General features: G+C 55.8%; 1 protein-coding gene across 1 annotated transcript; it reads left to right on the top strand.

Annotated features, from left to right (window-relative positions):
• The first annotated feature begins 1,179 nt into the window (after window positions 1-1,179).
• On the top strand, window positions 1,180-10,426 carry FDXR (ferredoxin reductase). The gene is made up of 12 exons (XM_033076968.2): window positions 1,180-1,504; window positions 1,593-1,690; window positions 2,825-2,920; window positions 4,096-4,218; window positions 4,746-4,859; window positions 5,522-5,623; window positions 6,896-7,003; window positions 7,192-7,276; window positions 7,896-8,089; window positions 8,389-8,560; window positions 8,962-9,135; window positions 9,818-10,426. The coding sequence occupies exons 1-12, from the start codon at window positions 1,474-1,476 to the stop codon at window positions 9,946-9,948; spliced, it is 1,428 nt and encodes a 475-aa protein (XP_032932859.1). The 5' UTR covers window positions 1,180-1,473; the 3' UTR covers window positions 9,949-10,426.
• Window positions 10,427-14,097: the final 3,671 nt, after the last annotated feature.

Consider the following 14,097-nt stretch of genomic DNA (forward strand, 5'->3'; position numbering starts at 1 on the left):
ATGGCCTGTGATTTGGGAAATAGATGGATTATTCCCTGCCAGAATTGGTGCATACAGAAGTTAATGGGGGAAAGGGAGAATTCTGGGAAAAAAAGATTATTTTGACTCCTATGCTTGGAACCCTCAAAATTCAAACCAACTGCTTTTGTGGATGACCTCTATGCTGATATTTGGCAGTTTCTGCCTTGCCTCTCTGGGCAGGGGCTCGATGATTGCTGTGCTGACCTGAGGATGAGGGTTGGGAGCCATCTGAATTCCTGGTCCTCGCCAGGAGGAGGTGAAGGAGCGGCTGCAGAAGGAGGCACAGAGCCAGCTGCCATTCTCAGCGTGCCTTTGCAGAAAGCCATCAACTCATTTCCAAGACCAGGAAAGTGTGTGGGTTTTATGATCCATATTACAACCAGCTCCTTGGCTGTGAACTCCTCATGCTCTTAATTGCGTTTTAAAAGCCCCGTCAAGCACTCGCCTGCGTGCTCTGGCATCTGGCCAACTTTTAAATGTCTGCTGGGCCCGCTGAGATGATTTTTCTGGCTGGTGTTTTGTGCAGGGGCTGAACCAAGAAGGGATGTGGTGCTCCTGCATGGGAGGTGTGAGGACCAGCATTTGAAATGTGCTGAGTGATGGGGATGAAGGAGGAAATAAAGCAGAGACCATGGGGACTCTGGGGCAGGAGTTCTGTCAGCATCATTTATCCACTCTCTCTGTTGTTAATGTTTTACCAGTTATAGAAGGATGTTGGGGGTTTCTCCTGGCAAGAAGGAGTCACTGTGCAGCGCATGGTTAAAATAAGCTTCGCGTTTCCCAGCAGACCTGGGCAGCTGGTCGCTTTTCAGGCGATAAAGGAGAGGAGGCAATTAGCAGCATCAGCGATGATGCTGCTGCGAGAGCGCGCCGGGTACCGCGGAGGTCTGACCATAGAGAGCGGCGGCGCGAACGGCCGCCAGGCGGCGCTCCCTTCCCCGCCTCTCTATGGTACCGCCTCGCTTCCGGTCAGCCGCGGACAAACGGAGCGCTGCCATTGGCTGTCGGTGCGGGGCGGGGCCAAGCCGCAGTAGGAGGTGGGGTTATGCTAATCAAGGCGCATTCCTGCCTCGCGATTGGTCTGTGAGGAGGAGGGGCGGGGCCGGACCGGTGAGGGGCGGGGCCCATTGGCGGCAGCGGAACCCGGCCCGGGGGCACACGTGCCCGGGGGGACAGGGACAGCACCGGCGGTACCGGGGCCGTGGGACCGGGAGGCTGCGGGAACCGCGCCCCGCAGGCCCGCACTCCACCCCTGAGGCTGTGAGAGGCGCGGGGCCCCCGGCACCCCGGTGCGCGCGGTCGGGGTCTCGGTTCCGGCACTCTGGAGCAGTTGACACCCCGCCGGCCCCGGCCTGGCCGTAAGCGCCAAGGCCACTGTCCCTGACCTCGAGGCGTTCCCGCCTCCCCGGGTGCGCTACATAAACCCCGGCCCCGCTGTGCTGCTCTGCGGCGATGGCCGGCGCGGGGGCACGAGCCCCGCTGGGTGGGTGCCGGGCTCGGGAGGGGCTGTGCCGGCCCTGGCAGGTGACAGCTCGTGTGGCTTCACGCCCTGCCTGTCGTTGTCCCTGCAGGTCTGCGGCGGTGGCTGTCCTCGCCTGCCCCGGCGCCTCGGGTCTGCGTGGTGGGCAGCGGCCCCGCCGGCTTCTACACAGCTCAGCACATCCTCAAGGTACCGGGATGGGGTCTGGCCGCGGGGGAGGGCTCACACTGCCCACGAGGGAGGTGTCCCTGCGCTGCCTGGCTCTCAGCAGGTTTGGGGTGGTTTAGTGGGCTCCTGGCCCTGCTCCAGCCAGGTCGGTGGTGTTGGGGGGCTGCTTGAGGCGGCCCAGACCCCACAAGGTCTTCCTGAGCCTCTTTGGTTGGGGCAGGTAGCGCTGCCTTCGTCCCCTGGGCTGTCCATTCAGGACTTAGGTTGGTTGCTGCGAGTTCATCCCAAGTGATTTTTCTAGAATGGAATAATCAGCAGGAATCTGCCTCACTCAAAGCTGTTGTCACCCAGCAGGAATGACATTAACTGTGTTTTAAAAGTGGATGTGTGGGATTTGCTCTCCTCTCTCCTCCTTCCTCAACAGAATTAAGACACATGGATGATGCTTTACCTTGTGTCTGCAGATTTCAGTGCTCTGGGCAGTCAAGTCTGCTGGGAAATGAGACGTGAACACAGAACTGGGCTGCTGGCACCCTCCAGAGACACAGCAGCTTAACCCCATCATTAAACCATGCTGTGTTGTCTCTGGAATGTGTTGGAAAATAGCTGTTACTAAGCCTCAGGGACGAATTTCAGGGCTGCTTAATCTTGGGAAGAGGCTGACTCGAAATACAAGATAACAAAGGCCTTGCAGCCAAACATCTGTCTAAGGCTCTGACCCTGAGGTGGCTCAGCCCAAGCTGTCTCAGGGCATGGGCATCTCTGGGGACTGGGAGATGTCTGGCAGGTCCCCCAGCACCCGCGGTGCTGCACTGTCTGCTTCCCAGCTGGCATGGGGGCTCTCTGATCAGCCCCCCAGCTATTGGATACCCACCAGGTTAGTGTGAAAAAGGAGCTCAGGACTGGATAGGGAGATGGAGCCCCACAAGATGGACTTGATGGTGATTGGGGTCACTCTGTGCTGCATCTTGTGGTCTGAGCTGGCAGTAACAGGTGCAGCAGCATCATCCTGCTCATGGAAAAGTCTGGGAGAGGCAGTTTCTGGCTTGCTGCAGCCCATCCTCCTGCTCTGCATTTCTCCTGCTGCAGATGAGTGTTGCTAGGCTCCTGTGACCTTTTTGTCCTCATCCTGACTGTGGCTTTCTTCTCCCACAGCACCATGGTGGGGCCCTGGTGGACATCTATGAGAAGCTGCCTGTTCCCTTTGGGCTGGTCCGTTTTGGAGTGGCCCCAGACCACCCTGAGGTGAAGGTTGGTGCTGGATCCCTGGCCTTGTGTGTGACTGAGTGTGGTGACAGTGGTGGGTGCAGCTGAGGTGGTTGCTGTCCTTCCTGGTGCCTCAGGCTCTCTGTGACATGGAGCTGTCAGACCAGAGAGGTCCAGATCTCCTGCTTGTCCATGGATGGGTGACAGGGGATACCTGGCATTAGGGCTCTGCACAGCGGGCCAGAACCAGGGGCTTGTGATGGGAAATGCCGCTCCTGGTGTGGAGCAAGGCCCAGGAGCACAAATGGGTTTCTTTGTCCTTGGGCACCTCTTGCCAGCAGGTTCTCACCTGCTCATTGCTACTGCCATGTGCCCCTCAATCAACACCCATTCTGGGAACACACAGATCTCATGAGAGCCGTGGAAGTTGGGCTGTAGGTGCTCTGCTGTGCAAGGAAAGGTTAAACCAAAGATCTCCCACCAGGTATTTTCCTTTGCCTGGCAGTGAGTTGTACCCAGGAGTATCTGCTATATCTGAGCTGGAGTGGAGATGGCTGGAAGTGCTGGACACAGGAAATCCAGACACAGCAATATGTTGCAATGGTTTCCTCTAATCCCTGGAGATCCTAAGACCAAAATGCCTGGATCCCTTTGTGTGAGAGGGGAAGAATGGACACACTGCAGGCACTGCCCCAGCTGTTATGGTGGTGTCTGTCCTGTCCCCAGCTGAGTCCATCTGAAGCTGCAGGGGTGGGAGTGGTTTTGCTGTGTAGCCCTGATCACTCAGCAAAAAAAGGTCTGGATGCCATCCTGCCTTGCATCCTCTCTAAAGGAAGTGGCTTTCTGGAAGGGTTGAGAAGAGATGCTGGCAGAGGGGGCCAGGTGGGCTGCAAACCTCACTTTTGGGAAGGAGTTTTACCCTGCAATGGGGTTTATTCTGAGGGGCTGAATGTACTGGAAAGGTCCTGTCCTTCCCAGGTGGGTGTAAAATATGGATTTTCCTTTCACAAAGGGTGGTGGAGAGAGTGCCAAGTTACAGCTGTGCTTATCTCCCAGTGAGTTATCTCTGGCTGTCGGTAGATAAGAGTCTCAGAATAACTTGACTGGGATGAGGCAGGGAAGCATCTCAAGGCTGGAGGGGATGGGCCCAGGGATCTCCTGTCAGCAGCAGGCCTTGGCCCTGGCTGTGGGATTTAACCCCAGGTCTGTAATCTCTGCAGAACGTGATCAACACCTTCACACAGACAGCACACTCGGAGCGCTGTGCCTACTACGGAAATGTCACCGTGGGAAGGGATGTGACAGTGCCGGAGCTGCAGCGGGCATACCATGCCGTGGTGCTGGTGGGTACCCACAGCCTTAGTGTCCCAGCCGTCCTGGGAAAGGTCTAAAGGGTTATTCTCCACTGGGATCTTGGGAAGACTGTTTGGGTGAGGTATTTCTGGGTGCCTCATTACCATGGGAAACTCTTCCCAGCCTTGGGTCAGCTCAGATGCTCCAAGGCTTGTCCAAAGCCCTTGCAGGGGGCGTGTGCTGGAGCCTGGCATCACATACAGGTCTCTGAAATCTTTTCCTGGGCTGGCCAGTGCTTATTTTAGCCTGCCATGGATTTGTCCTTGCTGCTCAGTCCTCAGCTTGTCATGCTCTGCCTTGGACCAAGGACATCAAGTTTGTCTCTGGAGTCCAAGATGATGAGGCTGATGAAGCCCCTGTGCCTTGGCTGTGTTTAGCCCTTCCGCTGAGTATCAGCCCTTGGGACAGATATCACAGCCATGCAGTGACCCTGGCAGCAGCTGGAACGGGAGATTTGCGTTTTGGTGTCAAACCCTGCACATAGAGACATCTCTGACTGTGTCTGCTCCCTCCTCAGAGTTATGGTGCTGAAGACAACCGAGTCCTGGGGATCCCAGGGGAGAACCTCCCTGGTGTTTACTCAGCCCGAGCCTTCGTGGGCTGGTACAATGGGCTGCCCGAGAACCGCGATGTGAGTACCCCTGTGCTTCCCGCCCTTCCTCCCTGAGCTTCCCTGCCCTTCATCCCTGTACTTCCCTGCCCTTCCTCCCTGTGCTTCCCTGCTCTTCCTCCCTGTGCTTTCCTGCCCTTCATCCCTGTGCTTCCCTGCCCTTCCTCCCTGTGCTTCCCTGCCCTTCCTCCCTGTGCTTCCCTGCCCTTCATCCCTGTGCTTCCCTGCCCTTGCTCCCGTCCTTCTTCCCATCCCAGTGCAGGCAATCAGCTCCAGATTAAGTCCTGAAAGGCCTGCAATTGGAAAAGATTAGCAGGAGACATGTTAAATCCTTCTTAGATGGTAGAAATGTGAACAATTTGCACATCAGTGAGAGTGGATTAGCTGGCTCTGCACGTTGGCAGCACATTTTGGCAAGGCCAGATGGGAACCTGTAGAGGTGATGCCCTGCTTCCTGAGGAGGCTTTTGATCAAAACAGGGGAGCAGAAAAGGTGGAAAGAGGGATCATCTGGGGTGCCTGGAGCAGCTGTGTCTGCTTGGGGAGGAGGCTGGTGTGGAGTTTCCCAATCTGCATCACCTCTTTTTGGGGCAAAGCAGGGTGGAAGGGAATTTGGATGGTAGGAGTGGGTCTAAAGGGCTGGAGGCCATGTGGATTCAGTCACAGCTGGGTCTCTCCCCACAGCTAAAGCCTGACCTGAGCTGTGACACAGCACTGATTCTGGGTCATGGCAACGTGGCACTGGACATTGCCCGGATCCTGCTGTCCCCACTGCAGCTCCTCAGGGTGAGTGATGGGTGCTCTGCACTGTGAGGGCAGCCCAGGCCCCAAATTCCCTCCCTGCTGGGTGGCTGCTGGCTACCACCCAGACAAAACCTCAGACTCCTGTTTTTGGGATCTTTCCCCAGGGAAGGCTGCTACCTGTCAGGTGCACCCATGGATTCATAGTCTGTAGGGAGTGATCCAAGGATGTGGCCATGACTTGGGTGGTGCTGCAGAGCCCTCTGGATTGCTCTGCTGGCATCCAAAAAGTTGGAAATTGAGCATCATCCTTTGCTTTCCTATGAGAAGCAAAAAAGGAGCCACTTTCCCTCTTCTGCCACCAAACCAGAAACTTCTGTTGGGGTTTACCTTTTTCTGCTGGAGCTGAGGGCAGCAGCCTGGTTTCAGCTGGTGGCACTGGGCAGACTGGTGGACCTCCTCCCTACAGCCAGCTGGGAGCTGCTGTGCACCAGCTGCTCCATACAACTGCTGCCCCAGATGTTGGCAGCAAATGCTTTCCCTCTGGGAGAAATGCCATGAGGTTTGTTACAGCTGTGCAACAACTTCCTGTCTTGATATCTAAATTAAATTTAAAAAAAACCCAAACTTGGAGGCACTGCCAACCAGTGACTAAAGCCAGCTGGGAGCAAGTGCTGCAAAAGACATGGCACTGGTATGAGTGCTGGGGTGGGCAGATAGTTCCTGAATATTGGTCTGGAATGGTTTGTCTTGGTTACCTTGTGTCTCTTGCACCGTGTTTTCTCTGGGAAAGATCTTGCAGTCTAGATAAACACACATGATTGAAACAGAGCACAGGATTTCTGTGAGGTGCCAGCACCAGGGTGAGGCCTGGCCATGCTTGTGCTTGTGCTGGAGCTGCCTGGGGCGGGCAGATGGTGATTTGAGCTGTGGTTTGCAGCAGGTTTCACCCAGAGCCTGTATATCCTGAGCTGGGAAGTCCCCCTGCAGCATCTGCAGGCATCTCAGAATGGAGCTCACTGGAAGGCTTTGCTCTGTTAGCCCCAAGGTGAACCTGCTGGTGGATCCCCCGAGGCAGTCACGGGGTGCTGGCTCGTTACCTCTGGTGCATTATGGCCTCGGGAAGAACATTCAGTGATGAGGGACCAGCTGTTCAAACAGCTCTGTGCAAAGGGAGATGACTTGTTTCCCGTCCTCACCCAGGCTCTCTGCATGCACAGCCAGCTTTTCTGCTGATTTTTCACCTTCAGAGGCTGTGCCTTCCCCCAGCTCCCTCCAGACCTGCCCTCGTCCCACTCTGCCGTCTCTGTTTTGCAGAAGACAGACATCACTGACAGCTCCCTGGCAGCTCTTGCTTGCAGCAAGGTGAAGCGTGTCTGGCTGGTTGGGAGGAGGGGACCTCTCCAAGTCGCTTTCACCATCAAGGTGAGGCTGGAGGTGCTGCTGTTTCCCAGAGTTGAGCCCCAAACTGCCCATCCCTGGTGGGGAGAGGTGATTTGGGGGTGAGTGTGGATGCCAGGCATCCCCCTTCCTGCACCCATTTCCTGGGTCCTAGGGGTCTGGGGCTGTCCTCTCTCTGCTGGAGGTGACATTCTCCTGCCCACAATTCCCAGGAGCTGCGGGAGATGATAAACCTGCCTGGTGCCAGAGCTGTCCTGGACCCTGCTGACTTCACAGGCCTCGAAAGTGCTGTCAAAGGTGAGGGAAGTGTGCCACGCTCCTCCAGACAGGGACTCACCTTGGCAGGTGAGCAACCAGGAGTGATCTGCAGGTGCCCAGAGTGTACATCAGAGAAACTCTTGTCCTGTACTTAATGCCTGGCTTGTGAAGGCTCAGTTAGCATGGTGTGTCACGTCCTCAGAGTGCCAGGAGGCACCAAGACAAAGGAACATTGTGTATCTCTGTTTGTGCAGCCACTCAGTGCTTACACTCTGAGTGATGAGGGCAGGAGACTCAGGAGGGCTGAGGGAACCTTGCAGGGGAGATCCCAAGGCTGTTGGTTTAAGAGCTTCCTGTAGACCTAAAAAGAAAACACTGAGTTCAAGGGTGTCCTGAGACTGCTCTTCTCCATGGGCTGCTGCCTCCAAGCACCAGCAAGACAGGAAATTGCAGACTTTGATTTGTGTGTCCCACTGGCCTCAAGCCTTGAGAGGTCCCCTGGTCACTTTGACTTGCAATTTGTCATCTCAAAGGTGTTGGGCTCCCACCAACATGACAGATTAACATACTGACACTGCCCTGACATGGCCTTGGCCCAGTGCTGTGTCCCGAGGGGCTTTTGCTGATTGCTGTTGTGAAGATTTCTCTCTTTTCCTAGATGCTCCCAGGCCCAGGAAGCGACTGACTGAGCTGATGATGAAAACAGCCCTGGAGAAGCCAGTGGAGATGCAGGCAGGGGCAGCAGCTCCCCGGGAGTGGGGGCTGAAGTTCCAGCGCAGCCCCCTGGAAGTGCTGCCCAGTGCTGATGGGAGCAGGGCGAGGGGTGTCCGCCTGGCCCTGACCCGCCTGGAGGTACCGGGGGGTGGTAACCCTGGGGGGCTGGGATGGATCAGGACACTGTTGCATTCCTTAGGAATCTCTCCAAAGACAGCTCTGTCTGGATGGAGTGGCCTGTGGCAGGCTCTCAGGGAATCTGGTACCATAAGAGATTCTGGTACGAGAGTTTTTCCAAAGGGAGCTCTTTCCCTGGTGCTCTGCGGAATGGCCTTTAGCAAATACCCGGGGGTCAAAGATGCCAGAGGAGCCTGGAGGGGGCTGTTGCTCTGCAGTGGTTGCTGTGGTGGTCAGCAGCCTTTTCCTACCTCTCTCAGGGCTCGGGTGACTCTGCCAAAGCCGTTCCCACTGGAGATGAGGAGGAGCTGGAGTGTGGGCTGGTGCTCAGCAGCATTGGCTACCGGAGCCTGCCGCTGGACCCGGCTGTGCCCTTCGACAGCCAGCGCGGGGTCATCCCCAACAGCTCGGGCAGAGTGGAGGGTGTCCCAGGTCTGTGTGCACAGGGATTTGCAGGGGACATGCTGAGCACAGCTGGTGGCTTGGGGGCTTTGGGTGGGAAGTTCATTCACCAAGGGCATGGATATTGCACACCTGGGAGAGTGGAAACTGAGGAAGTGAGCTGCCTCTATCAGGGGTTAAGAGCTGGCCAGTCTCCATCTCTTTTTAGGGTTGTCTGGTTTAGCACAGGGGTTTTACAGCATCCTGTTACTAAAGTGACACAGCCCATGCAGCTGCTTAGTGCTGATGTGTAGGTACACAAATTCCTGCCACAGCACTGTCTGAGGGATCTGTTCACACCAGCAAGGTGGGGAACAGGGCAAGGACTTGCAGCCAGAAGTGTCCAAGGCCACGTGCTGACCTGAGCCTGGCTGCTCCATGTGCCCCTGCAGGTCTGTACTGCAGTGGGTGGGTGAAGAGAGGACCCACAGGCGTGATCATCACCACCATGAACGACAGCTTTGACACTGCCCAGTCCGTGCTGGAGGATCTCCAGGGGGGTGTGCTGGATGCATCCCCCTTCAGAGAAGGCTTTGGGCTCGTGGAGAGCATCCTGCGCAGCCGAGGTCAGTGTGAGAGGCTCAGCAGCAGCCAGCAGGAGGGTTCAACACAGCCAAACTCCTCCTGAATCTGTGAGGCAGCAGAGTCTGAACCATGGGAATGGATTTTTCTGCTGTTTCAATGTTCCAAAGCCCAGGGAGAACAGGACTTGAATTCTCTTAAATATCTGTGTCATTGCTAAGGTTAATGACCACTTTCTGGGAAGGGCCATTAAAAGTAGCACAGACCTTGGGTAAAATGTCACTGTCAGCTGCTGAGACAGTGAGCTATGGCTCTTGAGTGGTTTTCCTAGTAATCCTTCCAAGCAAATTAGGGGAAAGATTAAAATGCCCAGGAGAGTAATTTGCTGTAGCTGTATTTAAAGACATTCAATTAAAGTGTGTGTGTGTGTTTTGCCTCTTAAACTGTCTGAGGTTTAACAGTGAACTGGAAGCATTTTGTCCCCTGAGGTGGTTTGTGCTCGCTGTTGTTACGGTTTGCAAAGGTCTGACTGATCTGAGCCGACTGGAACCTGCCACCCCTCTCCTTGTGGCTTTAGAAATTATTTCTCCCTTGCGAGGCTGAGCTCTGACACCGTGTTGGAAAAGGGCAGCTTTGCTGCCACCTCAGGGCCCTGCCAGTGGAGAGGTGAGGCTGAACTTGTTCTCACTTGGTTAAGTTCTCTCTCCTGTCTCACCGTCACCCCAGGGGTCCGTCCTGTTTCCTTCTCGGACTGGCAGAAGATTGATGCTGCTGAAGTGGCGAGAGGCAAAGCTGCTGGCAAACCCCGGGAGAAGATCGTGGACCCTGCAGAGATGCTGCAGATCATCGGTCACTGAGGCAGCAGTGGTGGGAGAGTGGCACTGCTCCAGTGGTACCATCCTGGGGCAGCACCAGTGCATCATGAGCAGAGCCTGGGAGCACAGGGCTTGTGTCTGGGGCTGGAGGTGGCTCTGGAGGGGTGTGTGACACTGGGGCCTCTCTGGTAACAATGAACTCTGGGGTTCCCAATGTGTCAAGACCTGAGGCTGCTGGTTGGCCCCACATCCCTGCAGCCAACTGCCTTTCCTGGGGGTGATTCTTGTCTGTCTTTGAAGCATTAGTGAATCATGCAGTGCAGGTAAGGGGAGGTGTGTGTGCACCTGAGGACTCCTGGCCAGCCACTTTCCACAGTGAGTCGCATGGAGAAACTTCCTGTGTCTTGCTGCCTCCCCTTTAAGCCAAATGGGTTTGTTGCCTTGTCATTCATGCCAGAGCAGGCATCTTTTAATAATGATTGTTTTTTTAAATAAACTCTTCCAGGGAAGCCAAAATGAACCTGCAGCTTGAGTCTGGCTTCTTTGTCTGCCACTGCCTTAACCTCAGAGCAGCCCCCAAAGTGCTGCGGCACCTGCAGCGTCCAAGGCAAGGCAGCTCTGGGTGCTCTCCACTTGTGAGCTCTACACAAGCAGAAAAGGGCATTAATTTGCCTTCTGGTTCCCACAGTTAAATCCCAGCAGAGCCTGGGTTCCATTTTATGGGGTAGATTGGGATAACAAGCATGTAATTGCCTCGTTCAGGATCGTGAGGGATCCCATGTCCATCAGTACCTGCCAGTGCTGACTGGTACAAGCAGTGCCTTGAGCTCTTTCTCTCCTTTCACTGGTGGGGTTATATTTTTTTGCCTGTGTGTTTTGAAGCCTATTAAATGCTTCTCTTAGCCCAGATTGCCTACGGTGACGGTGTCAGGTTTTAAGCCAGATTACAAACCGTGAGCTGTAATCTCCTCTTTATCCGTGGTGCAGGAGCAGCATCAGCAGGGCCCCTTCCCTGGCTGTCCCTGACCCCCCCGTGCTCCCTGCCAGGGCACTGCAGGATTGCAGCCTCTCCTCCCCAGCCTGTGCAAATGGTGACAGTGGCTCTGTGATGGAGGCAGAGGGGAAATCGAGCTAGGGCAGCCTCCACCTCAGCCCAGCCCTCTGTCACAGCAGAGGACTTGCCCACAGGGCACTGTTCTCCCATCTCATCTCTGTCTCGACTCAAGGAAGGGAGATCTCTGATTTTTCCCTTTTTCTCTCTCATCCTTTTCTATTTAAATCTCATCTGAAAGCTCATTAAGAAACTCAGGAAATGTGATAATGGGAACTCGTACTCAAACGAGCAATAAAGCTTTTGTGGAACAGCTGTTTGTGTGATGTGGCTCTCCTTACGTCTCACGGCTGATGCAGTCCTAATGCTGAACTCTCGAGCAGGAGATGACATCAGTGCTGGGTTCCGAGGTGAATCAGAGCTTTGGGAGGGGGGGTGTGGAGGCGAGGGGGCTGCACCTACCACGGGGAGCAGCAGTTCGGGTTGGCAGCCCAGCCAGGAATGTGACAGCAAAGGGGTTGTTGTGCCTGCATCAAATCTGAAGGTTCTGGGAAGAGAGGAGACAGATCTTCCCCAGGATTTTCTTGCACCTCGCCTTGAATGTTGATGCCAGGGTGCTTCTGTAGCCGTGGTAAAGGCCACTGTGCTCGTGCTGAGCCTGGCACACGCCTGTGCCCAGGCTGAGGATGCTTCAGGGTGGTTTTTGGGCTGTGATAACAGATTAACAGGAGTGTCTGTCCTTGCTGAGCTCAGTGACTTTGCTCAACCCTGTCTTTGGCCAAGGCTCTGGGGTTAATCCTGGTCTGTGGGAAAACCGTGGGATGATGAAGGTCAGTGAAGGGCAGGGACAGGGAACTGAGCCTCACGTGCAGAGGGAGGATGGTTACAATCATGTAAATTCTCATTCAACACTTCCAGCTCCCTTTCCTCTGCTGCCTACCGCCTAAACCCTAGCTCCGTGTCCCGGTTTCTTCTGCCTCCCCATCGCTGTCCCTGCCCTCCATCGTCCCCGGGGCACCGGCACGCACCCAGCCCGGGAAGGTCGGTCCCGGTCCCCCCGCCGTGTCGTTAGGTGGCGCTGGGAGCCCGCACCGGGAGCGGAGGGGCCGGGCGGGGATGGGGTGACCGGGCACGGATAGGGTGACCGGGCACGGATGGGGTGACCGGGCACCCCGGGGTCCCTGCCCTCCTGGTGCCCGCCGGGGCTCCGGGCAGCCCTCGCAGGCTCTCGCTCGCATTTGGGTTCTGCTTTTAGGCACCAATAACCTTGTGTTTGCCCCCGGTGTGTCCCCGCAGCCTGGCTGGGCAGCCATCCCCTCGCCCTCCTCTCTCCTGAGCTGCCACAGGAGCAGCTCCAAGGCCGTTTTCTGTCGCTGGGAAGGCGATGCTGTGAGTGACACCCGTCTGCTGTTGGAAAGAGCTCTGAAGCAGTGAAAGTCGTCGCTGCCAGCTCTGCGTGTGGATTGCCCTGCTTGGATGAGTTATGGCTCAGCTTAGCTTTAATGAGGCTGCACAAAGCTGCTGGAGGTCAGCATGTGGTGAGCGATAGCCTGGAGAGGGGCCGGACACGGCTCCCTGCTCTCCTTGCTGTCTCCTGTGTGCGTCTGTGCCAGGCAGCCAGGCTGGCTGTGGCACTGAGCATGTCACACTGTGGGGTGATGGCATGGCTCCATTCGGGTCTGATCTTCCTCTTGCTGCTTTGCACTGCTGTGCCTCAGTTTCCTTCTCTGAAGACTGTCCAGAAAAGCTCTTTGGGCTCATGGGCTTCTGCCTTGGAGTAGCAGGTCTGACACATCCCAGAAGCTCCTACTGATGCTTCATTTTCCAATCACTCCCAGAAGACAAGAGCAGATCTCTCACTGGCTGTGCTAGTTGACTGCCTGCTGAAGTTGGCCTTTTCCAATGAGCATTTAGAGCCCACAGAGCAGGAGGTTTCTGCACTCTGGAATAAGAGAAAAACCAGCTGGAGTTGGATCTCTGGCCTGGCACTCAGGAGCTGTGTTGCTGTTTAAAAGCCAGCTTACGCGACCAGAAAAATGGTTGAAAAGGCTTTTCCCCAGCGTGGCTAATACCCAATTTTCCAGCCCTATCCCCGTGGCGCAGAGGCGGGTCGGGCTCTACGCCGGCCCCTCGCCGCATGAATCACGAACTGCGGGCGAGTCCGTCTGCGCGGGGCCTCGCCGGGAACAGATGGCTCCAGAGAGTGCTGACTTCAGTGCCTTGGCTGAGCACAGCTCCGGCCCCTGCCTCAGCCCACCCTCACTGCCTGCTCTGCCACATCCCTCTGTGCTCTTCCCCTCCAGACCCACCCCCAGCCCTGGGCAGGGATGGAGAACATGTTGCACACCAAGCTCTGGAGTCACTGGAGGGGGATACGAGCCCCGCTGCGCCCAGGAAGACATTTCACATCATCCCTTCTCCCAGAGGACCCCAAGCACACCCTTGACTCCAGACCCACCACAGGCTCGTGGTTTCCACATCCAGTCTTACAGATCCAGCCTTGCCAGGGTTCTGCACTTGCCAGTCTTGCTCCTGGTTGAAGGGTTGTGCAGGGTCAGGTAGTGGTGCTGCAGGTCCGAATGTTTTCCCTCTGTTTGGGATGGATGAATTTGGAAATTGGGACTGTGTGAGCCCATTTCCCAAGGTCAAGAGAGAAGCAGAGGTGTAGGAGATGCAAACTCCAAGCAGCTGTTTCCAGGAGTTATTTAGGGATACTACAGCAGCAAATAAAGTTGTTGGCGAGTGATGGCTGGTTACACCTCAGAAAGAAATTATTTCCTTCCTTCCTGGGAAATTTCCATTTCCAGCAGCTTTGTCTGCCTCATGCCCAACCTCTGGGGCAGCCCTGCAGGCACACACCGCCCCAGGGGGAGGAATTATCCCTGCAGGGATAACACCATCCCTGTTTATTTTTGCTCCCTTAATTACTGTGAGGGTAGGACGTGGTGGCAGGGGAGCAGAGCTGTGTCAGATTGGAGCACGGATCTGTGCCAGGCATGCACCATGCACAGCATCATCCCCGTGACTTCTGTCCCACCTTTCTCCTTGCTCCACTCTCTGCCTAGATTGCTTTTATGGCTGCTGGGATCCAAGATACTGGCCAGCACTGTGTGATTATTGAAACACTGAAGCCTTGAATT

Source organism: Catharus ustulatus, chromosome 20 (assembly GCF_009819885.2).
Source record: "Catharus ustulatus isolate bCatUst1 chromosome 20, bCatUst1.pri.v2, whole genome shotgun sequence".
In the NCBI taxonomy this organism is placed as follows: domain Eukaryota; kingdom Metazoa; phylum Chordata; class Aves; order Passeriformes; family Turdidae; genus Catharus; species Catharus ustulatus.

Bases quoted from the DNA above. Each gene is read 5' to 3' on its own strand.
- FDXR (XM_033076968.2), top strand. From the start codon at position 1,474: ATGGCCGGCGCGGGGGCACGAGCCCCGCTGG. The intron at 1,691-2,824 runs GTACCGGGATGG...CTTCTCCCACAG, and splicing joins CAGCTCAGCACATCCTCAAG to CACCATGGTGGGGCCCTGGT. The intron at 8,090-8,388 runs GTACCGGGGGGT...TACCTCTCTCAG, and splicing joins TGGCCCTGACCCGCCTGGAG to GGCTCGGGTGACTCTGCCAA.